This window comes from Ornithorhynchus anatinus, chromosome 20, assembly GCF_004115215.2.
Source record: "Ornithorhynchus anatinus isolate Pmale09 chromosome 20, mOrnAna1.pri.v4, whole genome shotgun sequence".
In the NCBI taxonomy this organism is placed as follows: domain Eukaryota; kingdom Metazoa; phylum Chordata; class Mammalia; order Monotremata; family Ornithorhynchidae; genus Ornithorhynchus; species Ornithorhynchus anatinus.
The window spans coordinates 17,368,653-17,387,645 of NC_041747.1; the positions used below are offsets into that span (position 1 = coordinate 17,368,653).

At 45.1% G+C, this 18,993-nt stretch overlaps 1 protein-coding gene across 1 annotated transcript in view; it reads left to right on the plus strand.

Annotated features, from left to right (window-relative positions):
- NPAS2 (neuronal PAS domain protein 2) overlaps positions 1–18,993 on the plus strand; it is a 105,641-nt gene that overhangs the window by 37,447 nt on the left and 49,201 nt on the right. Inside the window, exon 5 of the mRNA XM_029047798.2 lies at positions 17,741–17,861. Within this exon, the coding sequence (XP_028903631.1) occupies positions 17,741–17,861 (121 nt within the window). The remainder of the gene's footprint in view (positions 1–17,740; positions 17,862–18,993) is intronic.

Here is an 18,993-nt window from a genome sequence, read left to right on the forward strand (position 1 = left end):
TCTTATTAGCATATGGGAGCTCCCCAAAACAGTGATTCGAAGACTCTGGTTGATGTTCCCAGCCTGTCAAGTTGAGTTTCCTAGAGCACTGGAATTACATTCTGACTCCAGCTTCCAGGTCTCTTGTATCCTCGAGCATGGCTGTGTTGGATTGATGGGACAGGGCTAAACCTAGTACATAACTCTGCTTTTCTCATTTGGAAATGAGGAAAGGATTTGACACAGCCAGTCATATCACTGAGGAGTAATCTTAGGTTCTTGATTAACTTCTCAGCATAGCCAAACATTTTTGGTAGCTACCAGAACCCAGGGTGACTGCTTTTGAGAGGAACAGTAATACTCTTGGCAATAATAATTATTATTATACTTGCTAAGTGTTTACTACTTGCCAAATGGTGTTCTAAGCACTGGGGTGGATGCAAGTTAAGTTGGACACAGTCCCTTTTCTACATGGGACTCACACTCTTAATCTCCATTTTACAGATGAGGTAACTGAGGCACAGAGAAATTAAGTGACTTGCCTAAGGTCACACAGGAGACAAGCGGCGGAGCCGGGATTAGAACTCAGGTCTTCCTGATTCCCAGGCCCGTGCTCTATCCACTAAGCCATGCTGCTTCACTCAAATCATGCTTTTGAAAATGAAGAACTACAAACAAATTTTCCACATCTCTGCAGCTTTGGGAGAAATTATTCATTCATTCAATAGTATTTATTGAGCACTTACTATGTGCAGAGCACTGTACTAAGCGCTTGGAATGAACAAGTCGGCAACAGATAGAGACAGTCCTTGCCCTTTGACGAGCTTACAGTCTAATCGGGGGAGACGGTCAGACAAGAACGATGGCAATAAATAGAGTCAAGGGGAAGAACATCTCGTAAAAACAATGGCAACTAAATAGAATCAAGGCGATGTACATTTCATTAACAAAATAAATAGGGTAATGAAAATATATACAGTTGAGCAGACGAGTATAGTGCTGAGGGGATGGGAAGGGGGAGGGGAAGGATCAGAGGGAAATGGGGGGAAAAGAGGGTTAAGCTGTGGAGAGGTGAAGCGGGGGCGGTAGAGGGAGTAGAGGGAGAAGGGGAGCTCAGTCTGGGAAGGCCTCTCGGAGGAGGTGAGTTTTAAGTAGGGTTTTGAAGAGGGGAAGAGAATCAGTTTGGCGGAGGTGAGGAGGGAGGGCATTCCAGGACCGTGGGAGGACGTAGCCCAGGGGTCGACGGCAGGATAGGCGAGACCGAGGGACGGTGAGGAGGTGGGTGGCAGAGGAGCGGAGCGTGCGGGGTGGGTGGTAGAAAGACAGAAGGGAGGAGAGGTAGGAAGGGGCAAGGTGATGTAGAGCCTCGAAGCCTAGAGGGAGGAGTTTTTGTTTGGAACGGAGGTTGATAGGCAACCACTGGAGGTGTTTAAGAAGGGGAGTGACATGCCCAGATCGTTTCTGCAGGAAGATGAGCCGGACTGCGGAGTGAAGAATAGACTGGAGCGGGGCGAGAGAGGAGGAAGGGAGATTAGAGAGAAAGCTTACACAGTAGTCTAGCCGGGATATAACGAGAGCCCGTAGCAGTAAGGTAGCCGTTTGGGTGGAGAGGAAAGGGCGGATCTCGGCGATATTGTAGAGGTGAAACTGGCAGGTCTTGGTAACGGATAGAATATGTGGGGTGAACGAGAGGGACGAGTCAAGGATGACACCGAGATCGCGGGCCTGAGAGACGGGAAGGATGGTCGTGCCATCCACGGTGATAGAGAAGTCTGGGAGAGGACCGGGTTTGGGAGGGAAGATGAGGAGCTCAGTCTTGCTCAAGTAGAGTTTTAGGTGGCGGGCCGACATCCAGGTGGAGACGTCCTGGAGGCAGGAGGAGATGCGAGCCTGAAGGGAGGGGGAGAGGACAGGGGCAGAGATGTAGATCTGTGTGTCATCTGCGTAGAGATGGTAGTCAAAGCCGTGAGAGCGAATGAGTTCACCAAGGGAGTGAGTGTAATGGAGAACAGAAGAGGGCCAAGAACTGACCCTTGAGGAACTCCAACAGTTAAAGGATGGGAGTGGGAGGAGGCGCCTGCGAAGGAGACCGAGAATGACCGGCCAGAGAGATAAAAGGAGAACCAGGAGAGGACGGAGTCCGTGAAGCCAAGGTGAGATAAGGTATGGAGGAAGAGGGGATGGTCGACAGTGTCAAAGGCAGCAGAGAGGTCAAGGAGGATTAGAATGGAGTAGGAATTATAGGCAATCTACCCTCCCCTGCAGGGGAGGACATATTTGACATATTTGAAAAAAGGGCAGAGTTAGGAATGAAAGCTGTGCCTTTCAGGACCTACAAAGTGATGCTGGATTATTTGTCCTCAGACAGTTTTACAACTCATTTTCATGGAACAGTAGAGAAACTCCATTTGGCTTCTGGGCTAATGGTGTCTAATGGATCTTTTAAGTCTTTAAATTCCAGAAGGGAAAGCATAAATGTCATGAAATCATAGTGCTTTCTCCTCAGAAACCGTCACCCTTTGATAGATGTTAAAGTGGCCCTTTGAGAAGGAAGAGACCTGGTTCCGCCAGAGTAATAGCCACGCTAGCTCCCCTCCCATACTTCATTCTTTCTTTTCAACTGTTGGGCAAGCCCTTTCCTTCACTAGCTCTCTGTTCTGCAGGCTTTTCTGATGCAGCCGATTCCCGGTTCTTCATCTAGTTGACTCAGCAGTAACCAAAGGAACCTTTCTCTCTGCTCCTGATTTCTCTCCGAATAGGCTCCATTTCCCTTTTCCCTTTTGAGGCTACAGGCTGTGGTCTTCGAGTCTTTGTTTAGCCTCAGGTGGGAAAATAATGAGGCTACATTTCGGCGGGATTCAGGCTCATCCCAATCAACCACTTCTTTGGGTTTGGTTTAGAGACACTTGTTTGGGAAGGGATCATCAGTTTGACTTTTCATACTTACAGGAGAGTGGGAATTTACTCCCATCCAGTACTATTCCATTAACTCAGTGGCCTCTGCAAACTGTATGCCTGTCCCTGCCCTTACCCTGATCCCTGAGACTGTAAACAGGATGTTCTGGGTGTGCCAGCCTCTAGAAGAACAAGTGCCCTCCTTGTGTGTGCCCAGTTTTCTGGCCCTGCAGTCCTGGAATTTGGAAAGTGACTTTGGAAAGTTTAAGTTCCAGATATTTGGTTGGTTTAAAGGTTTGAAATGTTGAACAGAGCATATTTCCTTTGGCCATATTCATCAGCTATTTTCTGGCCCTGCTTTCACAGTTCTTGCTTTATTTACTATTATTATTCATTCCAAGCTGCTGTGGCTTGTGTGCTTGTAGATTCCTCTCACTATATATACAGAAAGAGTTGCTTTGCAGTAAAGTTATTTTCCCAAAATAGAGACTTTTGAATAAAGTGTGTTATCAGTTACTCTGTGTGTACTACCCCTTGGATGAATTCTGCGGCCATTGATTTGCTCCTAGTTACAAATAAAATTAAACAAAATGTACTCTGAACTAGACACTAGGGTAGAAACAATAATATCAGATCAGACACAGTCCATACGGGACAAAGTAAGTGAGAGAACAGTTATTGACTCCTCATTTTACGATAAGGAAACTGAAGCATAGCGAAGTTAAGTGACTTGCCCAAGGTCATGAAGATGGCAAATGGATTAGAGCCCAAATCCTCAGACTCCAAGGCCCGTTCTCCTTCCACTAGGACATGCTGCTTCTGTCTGTGATTATTGAAGACTCCACCATCCCCTCTCTAGAAAGCCTGTTAACCTTTTCAGCTATTTGTGCTGCGGCTCTCAGCCATATTATGTTTTTGCTTTGCAACTCTTCTGTTTATGAGGCTTAACCATCCCCGAGGGCAGGGATCATGTTTACTAACTCTCTTGTATGCCCCAAGCACTTAGTACAGTGTTCTGCACACAGTAAGCACTCTCCCATTACCAGTGGTTGATACGAAACTGTGATATGTCCCTGATTATTTGCCATTGTTTTTATGAGATGTTCTTCCCTTTGACTCTATTTATTGCCATTGTTCTTGTCTGCCTGTCTCTCCCGATTAGACTGTAAGCCCGTCAAAGGGCAGGGACTGTCTCTATTTGTTGCCGATTTGTACATTCCAAGCGCTTAGTACAGTCCTCTGCACATAGTAAGCGCTCAATAAATACTATTGAATGAATGAATGAATCTCGAATACTACAGAATACTATAGTGTAGATGTGGTCTCCACCGCTTAAGAAAGACATAAAACATTCAAAGATGGATAACTAAGATCAGTCAGTGGTATTTATTGAGCACTTATATTTGCAGAGCACTGTACTACATGATTAGAAGAGTACTATACAACAGAGTTAGTAGACATGTTCCCTGACAGGATCAGGAGTTGGAGAAGCTTCCTTTGTGAAGCTATATTCATAGTATCCTGCCTATTTTCAGGAGCTCCTATTTCCTCTTTCAAGATTGTCCAGTTTCGAAAGCATTCTGCTTCCTTCACAAGTCTCTTAAGACCTTTAAAGACCTTTGTCACTCCAGGTGAAATAACTCAGAACACTGTAATGATCATCAAAAGAGGGAGCCTGTAGACTCTGATGCACAAAAAAAAAAAATTCAAATGGAAAAATGAAGTGGCACTTATGCTGAAGAGTGTGATTCCAGACTAGATGTTGAGTGGTTAGAATGAAAACCACAAGAAAGGGCACTCCAAGAAAAGAAATATCATTTTTCTAATTGTGTCTTCAAAGGGTGAACTTGACAATAAATGGATTATAGGTCCCGGAATCTTTTAGTCAGCTAACTAAAGGAGATGTGACGAATAAGTTAATCTGAAACTTTGTAGTATTCAAACAGGATGGATTTAATAGCACACACAAACAAACCCACTTAAAAATGTCCTTAATGTCATCATTGTGCTGTTAAGATGGAGCACATGGGTTTGTACCTGTGCAGATTGTGCAGCTGCCAACAAGACATTTAATGTTGCCTGATTGGCCTGCTGCAAACTCTGTCAGCACACCTGGGAAGGATGCTGACCCTGTCCCCCTGCCCCCTTCCTCCCTGTCCTCTGAGGGACACTATCTGCCCCTGAGCTGAACCCCTTAGTCCCTGAGCTTAGGCACTGGTTCTGAATCCTCACTTCCATTCAGGAGACCCTTGAAATGTGAAATATATTGATTTTGCACCTAATGGCAAAACATACTCTTCTCCAGACTTCTCTGGGCAGGGAGCAGAGTTGGGAGCTGGGGCCCAAACCAGCAGTACCCAAACTCCACCCATACGATCCCCATGGAAAGGATGGGGTGTCTCCAAGGACACCCGGCCAGGTTTCCTGGCTACCAGCCTCAGTGAGGCCAGGGAAGCAGTTGCAGGTCAGCCTGTGTGGCGCTTCATAGTAACAGAGGTCCTGGTGGCTTGGAGGTACAGGCCAGGATGCATGAGAGTTATGTTGCACAGTCACAGTGTCATTGGACCACTCCCAGGGATTTTGCTGAACTAAGAGGAGAGCCCCAACCCCCAACCCTCTGGCTTGCCCTGTCTACTCCAGTGAGATTCTGGGAGGAGCCTGAAGTGTCATACTAGGGGAGAGAGGGAAGGGACCTTCCCAGGAGCAGAAGTTGAAGGTAGGGCATGGATAGAAGTTGGGGGAGAGCTGCCCTATGTCACTTCTGACTCTCTGCTGTATATTTTGCTCCCAATTACTACATTTGGGACCTAGTTAGCTCACCTTGTATCTACAGAGCCCCTGGGTGTTGCCCCTTTCTAACCTCTGATGTTTCAGGGGTGCCCTGGCTCTTCATCAGCTGCAGGAGCTGAAGTAGGATCAGGTGGAGCCGCTCTTGAGGTCTGCCCTGACCCCTGATTAGCTTCCATCGGGAGGTCAAATGATAGATGGTTGGCTCATACCTCTTTCTTTCAGACTCCTGTTCACATTGAACACTGTTTCCCAAACTTACCTTGACCATGGATGCCTACTTTTCATATATATAAATGTATCTCTACATGGTGCATCCTGATTTGAGATTTGAGATTTTAATTTCTGAAAGGGCCTTGTAGTGTTTGCTGGTAGGATAAGGTTTGCTGTTTTCAGGGAAAGACATTTACAATTCTTTAGAGTCCATTCAGGGTCAAGTAAAAAGCTGGCAGGAATCAATGTGGTTGTCTGTAGTGGCAGTTGACTGAAAAATTAACTGAAACTATAAATCGTAGGCATTCAGGAAGAATGCTTCCTCTGAATCGATCAACCAACAATATTAATTGAGCAGACCATTGCACTAATTACTTGGGGCTGTATAATAGAATTAGACATAATCCTTTCCCTCTTAATCTAGTGAAGAAATAAGGCACTAAAATTAGAGGAAGTGGGAGCAGAGTTTCAAGATGTGTACATTCATTCATTCATTCAATCGTATTTTTTGAGTGCTTACTATATGCAGAGCACTGCACTAAGCCCTTGAAAAGTACAGTTCAGCAACAAATAGAGAAAATCCCTAACCAACAATAGGCTCACAGTCCAGAAGGGGTTGGCAGACATTAAAACAAGTAAACAGGCATCAATAGCATCAATATAAACAAATAGAATTATAGATATATACACTTCATTAATAAAATAAGTAGAATAATAAATATGTACATATATACACAAGTGCTGTGGGATAGGGGTAGGGGAGTAGAGCAGATGGAGGGAGTCGGGACAATGGGGAGGGGAGGAGGAGCAGAGGAAAAGCGGGGCTTAGTCTGGGAAGTCCTCCTGGAGCAGGTGAGCTTTCAGTAGGGCTTTGGAGGGGGGGAGTGTGCTAGTTTGATGGATTTGAGGAGGGAGAGCATTCCAGGTCATAGGTAGGATGTCGGCCAGGGGTCGATGATGGGACAGGCGAGAACGGGGCACAGTGAGAAGGTTAGCAGCAGAGGAGCGGAGTGTGCGGGCTGGGCTGTAGAAGGAGAGAAGGGAGGTGAGTTAGGAGGGGACAAGGTAATAGAGAGATTTGAAGCCAATAGCGTAGAGTTTTTGCTTGATACATAGATTAATAGGCAACAGAATGTTTCTGTAGAAAGATAATCTGAGCAGCAGGGTGAAGTATAGACTGAAGTGGGGAGAGGCAGGAGGTTGGGAAATCAGAAAGGAGGCTGATGCAGTAATACAGTTGTGATATGATGAGTGATTGTACTATCAAGGTAGCAGTTTGGATGGAGCAGAAAGGGTGGCTCTTGGTGATGTTGTAAAGGTGAGATCTGCAGGTTTTAGTGGTGGATTGGATATGTGGAGTGAATGAGAGATCGGAGTCAAGGGTGGCAGTAAGGCTGTGGGCTTGTGAGACGGGAAGAATGGTAGTGCCATCCACAGTGATGGGAAAGTCAGGGAGAGGACAGGGTTTGGGAGGGAAGATAAGGAGCAAAGTCTTGGACATGTTGAGTTTTAGGTAGCGGGAGAACATCAAAGTGGAGATGTTCTGAAGGCAGGAGGAGATGTGAACCTGGAGGGAGGGAGAGAAAACAGGGGAGGAGATGTAGGAGTATCATCCTTGTAGAGATGATAGTTGAAGACGTGGGGGCGAATGAGTTCATCAAGGGGGTGAGTATAGATGGAGAACAGAAGAAGACCAAGAACTAACCCTTGAGAAACCCCTACAGTAGGGGATGGGAGGGGGAGGAGAAACCCGCAAAGGAGACCGAAAATGAATGGCTAGAGACATAAGAGGAGAATCAGGAGAGGACAGAGTCCATGAAGCCAAGGTTGGATAATATGTTGAGGAAAAGGGGATGGTCCACGGTGTCAAATGCAGCTGAGAGGTCGAGGAAGTTTAAGAGAGTAGGAGCCATTGGATTTGGCAAGAAGGAAGTCATTGCTGACCTTTAAGAGGGCGGTTTCATTGGAGGGGAGGGGACGGAAGCCAGATTGGAGGGGGTCCAAGAGAGAATTGGAGGAGAGGAATTGGAGGCAGCGAGTGTAGATGACTCACTCCAGGAGGTTGGAAAGGAAGGGTAGAAGAGAGATGGGGCGATAACTGGAGGGGCTGTGAGGTCAAGGGAGGGTTTTTTTAGGATGGGGAGACGTGCTGCTGTTGTAGAGGAAAGGGTGGGTGAGGACTCAAGTGCATAAGCACAAGCACTAAAGTGCCTTCTTTCTCACAGTTAATGACCAGTATCACCAGATTAAGCTACTACTACTGTGGACAGTCTCTCTTTTAAACCTTTAAACCTCTCTGACCTCTAATCACTCCATCCCTGTCCTTCTTGCCCATCACTGGCCCCACATCTGCATCTCTCAAATGTCAGCTCCCTCAATACCTCAATATAGACACAATACCTGCCCATCAGGATCTTATAGTTTACAATGGGAGACAGACATTAAAATAAATTATGGATATGTACTGGCATGTTGTGGGGCTGAGGATGATTGATCGTATTTATTAAACCCTTACTGTGCAGAGCACTGTACTAAGTGCTTGAGAGACATGTTCCCTTCCCACAGCAGCTTACAGTCTGGGAGGGGAGACAGACATAAATATAAATAAAGTATTGGTATAAGTATTGGTATAAGTGCTGTGGAGATGAGGGAGGGGTGAATAAAAGGGGGCAAATCGAACTGCAAGGGCAACGAAGAAGGGACTGGGAGAGGAAATGAGGGCTAAATCGGGGAGTGTCTCCGGGAGGAGATGTGCCTTCAATAAGGCTTTGAAGGTGGGGAGACTGATCATCTGCAGATATTAAGAGGGAGGATGTTTCAGCACATGGGCGAGAGCTTGATGGCGAGGTAGATGAGACCAAGGTGCACTGAGGAGGTTGGCATTAGAGGATCAAAGTGTACGAGATGGGTTGTAATAGGAGAGTAGTGAGGTAAGGAAGGAGGGGGCAAGGTAATTGAGTGATTTAAATAATATTGTTTAATGTGGAGGTTGATGAGCAATCACTGGAGGTTGTCGGGGAGAGGGGAAACATGGTCTCAATGTTTTTGTAGAAAAGTGATCCAGGCAGCAGAGTGGAAGGGTGGATTTTAGTGATGCTGTGAAGGTGGAACTGACCTGATTTAGTGATGGATTGAATATGTGGGATCAATGAGAGAGAGGAGTCAAGGGTAACACCAAGGTTATGGGCTTATGAGACAGGTAGGATGATGTTGTCATCTACAGTGATGGGAAAGTCAGGGGGAGGATAGAGTTTGGGTGGGAAGATAAAAAAATTCTGTTTCAGACATGTTAAGTTAGAGGACATCCAAGTAGAGGTATTTTGAAGGCAGGAGGGAATGCGAGACTGCAGAGATGGAGACAGATTAGGGCTGGACATGTAAATTTGGGAATCATCCTCATAGAGATAGTAGTTGAAGTCATGTGAGCAAATGAGTTCTCCAAGGGAATGGGTGTAGATGGAAAAGAGAAGGGGACCCAGAACTTAACCTTGAGGGATTCCCACAGGAAGTGGGTGGGAAGCAGAGGAGGCTGGGAAGCAGAGGTGGACCCTGTGAAAGAGACTGAGAAAGAGTGGCCAGAGAGATAGGAGGAGAACAAGGAGAGGACAGTGTCAGTGAAGCCAAAGTTGGATCATTTTTTCAGGAGAAGGGGGTGGTGGACAGTTTCAAAGGAGAGGTTGAGGACGATCAGGGTGGAGGAGGGGCTGTTGTATTTGGCAAGAAGGAGATTATTGGTGATCTTTGGGAGGGTGGTTTCTGTGGAGTGAAGGGGACAGAAGCCAGATTTAAGGCAATCAAGGAGAGAATTAGAGGAGAGGAAATAGAGACAGCATATGTAGACAACTTGCTCAAGGAGTTTTTAGAGGAATGGTTGGAGGGAGATGAGGTGATAACTGGTGGAAGCCTTGGGATCAAGGGGGTATTTTTTAGTACAGGGGAAACATGAGCATGTTTGAAAGCACTGGGGAAAAAGCCACTGGAGTGTTAACAAGGTGAGAAGGGGTGAAGAAGAGAGTGGGCAAGTGCTTTAATAAGACATGAAGGGATAGGATCAGAGGCGCAGGTGGGAGGGGTAGATTTTATGAGGAGGCAGGAGATCTCTTGAGATATTGCTGGAGAAGATGACAGAGTGTAGAATGAATATCAAGTGCTTAAAGAGCACAAATCCAAATGCATGTGTGATGTAGAAGGGAGCGGGGGTTGTGAAACTGAGGACGTAGTCGGGGAAGGCCTTGTGGAGGAAATGTGATTTTAATAAGGCTTTGAAGGTGGGGAGAGTGAGGTATATGAAAGAGGAGGGAGTTCCAGGCCAGAGCGAATAGGTGGGCAAGGGATCAGCAACGAGATAAATGAGATTTATCCCAGCAAGTAGGTTGGCATCAGAGGAGGGAAATATATGTTCCTCTTCATCCAAACTGCTACACAATGACCCAAAAAGTTAGCCCTATTCCACCTTGATTACTGCATCAATCTCTTCATTGACTTCCCTGTTTTCTATCCCGCCCCACTCCGATGTTTATTTTAGTTTGCTGCCTAGATCAGTTTTCTAAAAAAAGGTTCAGTCCACATCTCCCCACTCCTCAAGAATCTCCAGTAGGTGACCATCCATTTCCACATCAAATAGAAACTTTTTACCATCTTTTTACCATTAGAGGCGCTTAACCAACTCATCTCTCCCTACCTTACCTTTCTGAGCTTACAGTCTAGAAGGAGAGACAGACATTAATAATTACATTAATAAATTACAGATATTAACATTAGCCCTGTGGTGCTGGGGGTGGTGAATAAAGGGAGCAAGTTAGGGTGACGCAGAAAGGAAAGGGAGAAGAGGAAAAGAGGGAAGCCCTCTTGGAGGAGCTGTGCCTTCAATAAGACTTTGAAGGAGGAGAGAGTAATTGTCTTTTGGATATGAGGAGGGTGGGTGCTCCAGGCCAGAGGCAGGATGTGGGAGAGAGAGCGGCAGCAAGATATATGAGATTGAGACTGTGAGCTCACTGTGAGCAGGGAATGTATTTGTTTCTTGTTATATTGTACTCTCCCCAGCGCTAGAGTGCTCTGCACACAGTAAGCACTCAGTAAATATTATTGAATGAATGACTGAATGAATGACAGCTAAGCTGAATGAATGACAGCTAGAAGGTTAGCTTTAGAGGAGCAAAGTGTGAGAGCTTGGTTGAAGTAGGAGAGTAGCGAGATGAGGTAGGAGGGAATGCAACGTGATTCAGGGATTTAAAGCCAGTGGTGAAGAGTTTCTATTTGATGCAGAGGTGGATGGGCAACCACTGGAGATTTTTGAGGAGAGAGGAAACACGGCCTGAACATTTTTGTAGAAAAATGGTCCAGACAGCAGATAGAAGTATTGGATTGGAGTGGGGTGGCTGTGAAGTCGGCAAGGAGGCTGATATAGTAATCAAGGCGGGAGAGGATAAGTGATTGTATCATTGTGGTAGTAGTTTGGATGGAGAGGAAAGGACAGGTTTTAGCCATGTTGTGAAGATGAAATTGACAAGGATCTAGTGATGTATTGAATGTGTGGGTTGAATGGGAGAGGAGTCAAGGATAACACCAACATTATGGGCTTGTGAGACAGGAAGGACGGCGGTGCTGTCTACAGTGATGGGAAGGTCAGGGGAGGACAGGGTTTGGGTGGAAAGATAAGGAGTTCTGTTTTAGACATGTTAAGTTTGAGGTGACGGGAGGACAACCAAGTAGAGATGTCTTGGAAGTAGGAGGAGATGCAAGACCAGAGAGAGGGAGATCAGGACTGGAGATGTAGGTTTGGGTATCATCCCCATAGAGGTGGTAGTTGAATCCATGGGGGCTAATGAGTTCTCAAAGGGAGTGCGTAAAGAGAATAGAAGGGGACCCTGAACTGAACCTTGAAGGACCCTCACAGTTAGAGGGTGGGAGGCAAAGGAGAAGCCCATGAAAAAGACTGAGAATGAGCGGCCGGAGAGGTAGGAGGAGAACCAGGAGAGGACAACGTCAGTGAAGCTGTTCCAGGAGAGGGGGGAGTTTGACAGTATCTTCATATCCAAGATACCACCACTCTTTCCATCTCAAAGCCCTACTAAAATCACACCGCCTCCAGGTAGCCTTCCCTGATTCAGCCCTCACTTCCCCTATATGCTCTCTCCTCTATGTTGCCTATGCACTTGGATCTGAACTTTTTGATTATCAATTTACCCCTACAGCACTTACTGTACATATTCATCTGAAATTTATTTTAACGTCTGTTCCCCGCTCTAGTCTGTAAGGTCCTTACAAGGACTGTGGGCAGGGATTGTATCTACGTATTTTATTGTATTGCTATTTTCAACTTCCCACCCAAACAGAATAGAATTCACCTTTCCATCCAAAACCTGTCCTTCCTTGGACTTTCCTATCACTGTAGTCAGCCTCACCAGCCTTCCTGTCTCAAAATCCCATAACTGTGGCCTTATCCTCAAATCATCCCTCTTGTTCCACCCACACATTCAGTCTGTCTTGAAATCCTGTCAGTTCTATCTTCACAACAGCTCCAGAACCTGCCCTTTCTTCTCTATCCAAACTACTACCATGCTGAGCCACGCACTTTTCAAGTCCCACCTTGACTACTGCATCAGTCTCCTCTCTGACCTCCCTCCCTTCAGTCACTCCGCCCTCCAGTCCATACTTCACTCTGCTGCTGAGGTCATTTTTCTGAAAGAGCACTCAATCCATATGCCCCCACTCCTCAAAAATCTCCAGTAGTTGCCCATCCTACCTCCACATCAAACAGAAACTCCTGATCATTGACTTTAAGGCACTCAATCAGGTCTCTCCCTAGGTAGAGAGCTAACTGGTCATTCCACTTCTCTGATGTCAACCTACTCTCCTTGAGTAGGAGGTAACTCAATCTCATATAACCCACTGCTGACCCCTTGCCCATGGCCTCCCTCTATTTGAGAACTTTCTCCCTCTTCATATCGACAGACCACTACACTCCCCACTTTCAAAACCCTCGAATAATCACTTCTCATTCAAGAGGCCTTTCCTCATTAAGCCCTCATTTCCCCAGTTCATTCACCTTTCTGTATCATTCAGTCCTATTTATTGAGTGCTTGCTGTGTGCACAGCACTGTACTAAGCACTTAACCTTGCACTCAGTTATGTACAGCTTGAACACAATGATACTCACCTCAGCCCCAAAGCACTTATTATATAGCCATATTACTACTATTTCCCCTATCCTTGACTTATTTCAATGTCTGCTTCCCCTAAGTTCCTTTCAGACAGGAATCACAACTACCAACTCTATTATATATTACTTTCTCATGTGCTTAGCACAGTGCTCTGCACACATTAAGCGCTCATTAAATGCCAGGTTTCTTGTGGCATTGGTAAGGCACTCCACTAAGCATTGGGGTAGATACAAGGTAATCAGGTTGGACACAGCACGTGTCCCACATGGAGCTCACATTACTAATCTCCATTTTACAGATGAGGTAACTGAGGCACAGAGAAGTGAAGTGACTTGTCCAAGATCACACAGCAGACAAGTTGTGGATTGGGATTAGAACGCAGATCCTTCTGACTCCCAAGACCGTGTTCTTTCTGCTAGGCCATACTGCTTCCAGTTTACCATTGACCGATACTCTCCCAAGCACTTAGTATAGTTCTGAACGCAGTAGGCACTCAGTAAATACCACTGATTGATTGATTATGGTGGAACTTGGGTGGGGGGGAATAATAATAATAAAAGTAATAATATTATTACCTGCTTATTATGTGCCAAGCACTGTACTAAGTGCTGAAGTAGAGACAAGATAACCAGGTCCCTCATGGGGCTCACATTCTTAGTAGGAGGGATCACAGGAAGATGGGAAGATGAGAGTGCACAGGAAGAAATAGATGGGAAGATGAGAAGTTACTTGGAGAAGTGCCATGAGGGGGCAGGCAGGGTAATAATAATTATTGCATTTGTTGAGCACTTACTATGTTCCAGGCACAGTACTAAGTACATCAAAGGGTCTAAGAAGAATAGACTTAAGTACATAGCTGATGCAGAAGGATTAATAGTGTGGGGAGATAAGAAATAAGGAATTCTTCCAGGAGGAAATATGATTTTAATAGGACTTTATAGATGGGTAGCCTGGTCGTCTATTGTCTATGAAAAGGGAGTTCCAGATGGGAGGGACAACATGAAAAAGGGGAACTGAAAGTTTGGAGAATACAGTCTCTAGACTGTAAACTCCTTATGGCAGGTATTGTGTCTTCTAACTCTATTGTACTTTCCCAACTGCTTATCACAGTTCTCAGCCTAAGGTCAATAAATACCATTGAGTGACTGGGTCTATAAAAACAAAGTATGCATTTCTTGCCCTCAGGGGGTTTATCATTTAATGGAGGAGACAGAGAAAAGTTATACATAATTAACAGGAGAAGGAGAAGGCTCCTGTTGTACAGTTTAATCAGATGGGACCTATTCCCTGTCCCTCATGGGGCTCAAAGTCAAATAAGAGAGAGAACAGTTGTAGAATCCCCATTTGCAACTGGGGTAACAGAGGCACATAGAGGTGCCCAAGGTCACCCAGCAGGCAAATGGTAGAGTAGGGATTAGAACCCAGATCCTCTGTCTCCCAGCCTTATGCTTTTCCCACCTAGGCCATGCTGCTTCCTTGCTTCAGCTACACGGATGACAGGGTCTATAGTGTTGTCATCATCAGATAATTGGAATCTTGGGATGGAAGAGCGTCTGTTTTTTTCACATATGAGCTCAAGCTGCTAGGTCCCTTTTTTGGAGAAGCAATGTGGCGTAGTGGATAGAGCGTGTTATTATTTAGATCCCCTTTATGGACAAGTGACAGCGGAAGTGTGGGTCGCCTCCAAGGGCACTGTCGCTGGGACTTGCCAGGGGAGGATTAGCTGCATTTAGGTCCAGCACAGACTCAGGAGAGCTCTTGAGGTTCCACCATGGAATGCCCTGAGGTAGATAACAAACCCATCTCATCACATGCAGCTTTCCCTGAAGACATGCTGGGTTTGAGGTTTTCATAGCACAGTTCCCCAGAAAACTGGCTTTGCCAACACTCTGGGCAAAAGACTGACTGACTGAATGATTGACTGACTGGATCTGGCTTGGCTTTTATGGGTACGATGTTGGTATTTGTTAAGCGCTTACTATGTGCAGAGCACTGTTCTAAGCGCTGGGGTAGACACAGGGGAATCAGGTTGTCCCACATGGGGCTCACAGTCTTCATCCCCATTTTACAGATGAGGTAACTGAGGCACAGAGAAGTTAAGTGACTTGCCCACAGTCACACAGCTGACAAGTGGCAGAGCTGGGATTTGAACTCATGACCTCTGACTCCAAAGCCCATGCTCTTTCCACTGAGCCACGCTGCAGGGCATTAGTTTGGCCCATACCCTCCTAAACACTGTAGGGCAAACCTAGGGGCAGGCCAGCTCCAAAATCATTATTGGTAATCCCAGAATGAATCCTCAAAGTGAAACAAGAGAAGGTTTGATGGCCCTCTTAGTGCTTGTTCTCCTCCTGACTCTTGAGTGACTCTTATTTGCTCCTAGCTTTGAGCCAGCTAGGAGCTGCTTGGAGCAGCCAAAGGCGCCCCCAGTTCTTTCAGTTACCAGTCCCCTAGAGCTCTGCCTCCTCCCAGTCATTGCCTATGGGGGCTATTGGTTTGCCAGAACTTTTCTAATCCAAATATTCATCATATCCCATCTCGACTACTGCATCAGCTTCCTCATTGTCCTCTTGTCTACAGCCTTTCCCAACTCCAGTCCATACTTCACTCTGTTGCCTGAATCATTTTTCTAAAACACTGTTCTGTGCACATCTCTCCACCCCTCAAATATCTCCCGTGGTTGCATTCACTTCTGCATCAGACAGAAAGTTCTTACCATCAGCTTTAAAGCATTCAATCTGCTTGCCCCCTTCTATCTTACTGATTCATTCAGTCATATTTATTGAGTGCTTACTGTGTGCAGAGCACTGTACCAAGTGCTTGGAAAGTACAATTAAGCAATCTTATTGTGCTCTTCTCGCATACACCCCAGCCTGAACACTTTGCTCCTATATCCTAAACCTCCTCTCAATGCCTCAATCTCATCCCTCTCACCACTTACCCCTTGCTCATGTCCACCCTCTGGCTTGAAACTCCCTCCCTTATTATATCCAACCAGCTCCCACTCTCCCCACTTTCAAAGCCCTACTGAAACCACACTTCCTCCAAGCAGCCTTTCCTGACCAACCTCTCTTTTCCCCAACCTATTTATCCTCCCTTTCATATCACTATGCACTTGAGTCTGTACTCCTCAAGCACTTTGATACTCATCCCATCTCAGTTCCACAGCACTTATTTACGTATTTCTATACTCCTCTGCTGCTGCTTCCCCTATCTCTAATGCCTTTGAACTCCTTGCGAGCAGGAATTGTTCCTATCAACTCTATTGTGCTTTACCCTCCCAAGCACCTACTACAGTGCTCTGCACAAAGTAAGTGTTCAATAAATACCAGTAATTTTACCAGTAATGCTATTTGTATCCTAGTGGACCTGTCCTGCTTAGGGATTCATATCCAACCACTCTGATACCCAAATAGCTTAGAGTGTTTTTAAAAAGGGAAATAGAAACGGTGCAGCACACAGGAATTTCACTTCATAAGATGAACTTGGCTTCAAACCCTCCATCACCTTGCCCCCTCCTACCTCACCTCCCTTCTCTCCTCCTACAGCTCAGCCTGCACACTCTGCTGCCAACCTCCTCACTGTACCTTGTCACGACCTCTCCTGCCATCGACACCTGGCCCACGTTCTACCTCTGACCTGGAATGCCCTCCCCGCTCATATCCACCAAACTAACTCTCTTCCCCTCTTCAAAGCCCCGCTGAGAGCTCACCTCCTTCAGGAGGCCTTCGCAGACTGAACCTTCCTTTTCCCCCTGCTCCTCCTCCCCATCACCCCTACTCTCTCCCTCTGCTCTACCCCCTTCCATTCCCCACAGCACTTGTATATATTTGTACATATTTATTGTTGTATTTGTTTTATTAATTATGTGCATTTATCTATGGTTTTATTTATCTATTTTGATGATAGTCTACTTGTTTTGTTTTGTTGTCTGTTCTAGACTGTGAGCCCATTGTTGGGTAGCAATTGTCTCTATCTGTTGCCAAATTGTACTTCCCAAGTGCTTAATACAGTGTTTTGCACACAGTAAATGCTCAATAAATATGATTGAATGAATGAATGAACTCTGATGTTCCTTAGAGTCACAACAACAAAACCAAGCCTTAAGTTTCTTTGTGAGGTCATTCCTCTTTGGCAATTGAACTATTCAGAGACCATTCTAGCAGAATTAGCATCTTGGTGATTTTTACGTTAAGCAGTGTTGTTCATTCTTTCTTTCTTTCTTTCTTTCTTTCTTTCTTTCTTTCTTTCTTTCTTTCTTTCTTTCTTTCTTTCATATTTATTGAGAGTTTACTGTGTGCAGAGCACTGTATTAAGAGCTTGGGAGAGTAGAGTAAAACAATGAACAGACACTTTTTCTGCCTACAACAAGTTTACAGTCTAGAGGGTGAAGTATAGCCTCGACTGACTGCATTTGTTTTCTTCAAATCCATTTGGGCCATAGTAACTTTCCATATGACTAACTAAAATCTTTCTGATCTTGGCTTAAATTTGAATGCTATTTCTGTTATTGAGAATGTTTGTTGAAACAAGAAAGAAGTCATGGTTCCTAACTTCAAGGCCAAGTAGGCTGTTGGGAAAGTTGGAAAAGGATGTGAATACCATCCTTGAGATTTGAGGGGTGGAAATGGAGGGGGGGTGACAGTTTTTGGTCTTCAAGGTTTGCACCTTTTTCTTTCTTTTTTCCTTTTTTTTTCTTTTAGTCAGATGTCATGGATCAGAATTTGTTAAATTTCCTTCCAGAACAGGAACATGCAGAAGTGTATAAAATGCTCTCTTCTCATATGTGCGTGACTGATTCTTCCTCTCCAGAACACATAAAATGTAAGTTAAATTGAACTCTTTTCATATAGAAAATAATAAAGGGAACAGGTTAGGAGGAAAGTGTGCAAAGAGGGAAGAGCCTGAATATTTCAAAAGTGCCTTATCGACATGCTTGGGGTTTTAAGAAAAACACTGTAGGTGTGTCAACCAGAACTCAGTGGATATTAGGGAATGTGAAAAATTCTAGGTTTGATTTAGAAATTTGAGGGAATTCAATTATAAGCATAATAGTCCATTTTTTAGATGAAAACCATTTTGGGGGGAGGTTAACACAGTGCTGGGGTTCTTGAAGGATGGCCAAAGGTATCCAGGAAGTGATTTTGTAAGCCACAGCTCTTATCCTTTTGAAGGGGGTTCTGTCCTTAAAGCTTTAAGAGCCGGACCATTACACTTGAATGAAACACATTAAAACAACACTTGTTTCCACAACAGTTCCTCACATGTCATGATCCTTTTTGGTTTTGATCCATTTCCCAGGAGCATTTCCTTCCCATCATCCGTCAAATTTCCCTTCAAAGCATGAAACATGAGAAGCAGTGTGGCTCAGTGGAAAGAGCACGAGCTTGGGAGTCAGAGGTCAAGGGTGTGAATCCCAGCTCTGCCACTTGGCAGCTGTGTGACTGTGGGCAAGTCATTCACTTCTCTGGGCCTCAGTTACCTCATCTGTAAAATGGGGATTAAGACTGTGAGCTGCATGTGGGACAACCTGATTAGCCTGTATCTCCACCAGCGCTTAGAACAGTGCTCTACATATAGTAAGCGCTTAACAAATACCAACATTATTATTATTACTATTATTATGAAACATGATGCAGAAGGGAGGTTACTGATGTTGGAAAGACCGTCAGATAAGTAAAGGAAATATGTCATTTACCTCAGTTTAAGTAATCCTCCACAGACATTTGTACGCCATGTAAGACTAATTGGGTCTGAACATGGAATGTCAAATGTCTGTGAAGTACGGAGAGAAAAACTTGCATGGGAAAGGTTGTGAGCAGGGCCTGAGAATTAGTCATAATGACAGCAATATCCTGGCAGTGTGTGAGCAGACTAGATTCTCATAATGATGTGACCTTGATTAGTCTAGTTTCTGCAGAGTGCTTATACATCTCATTTTCATCTCTTTTTCTTT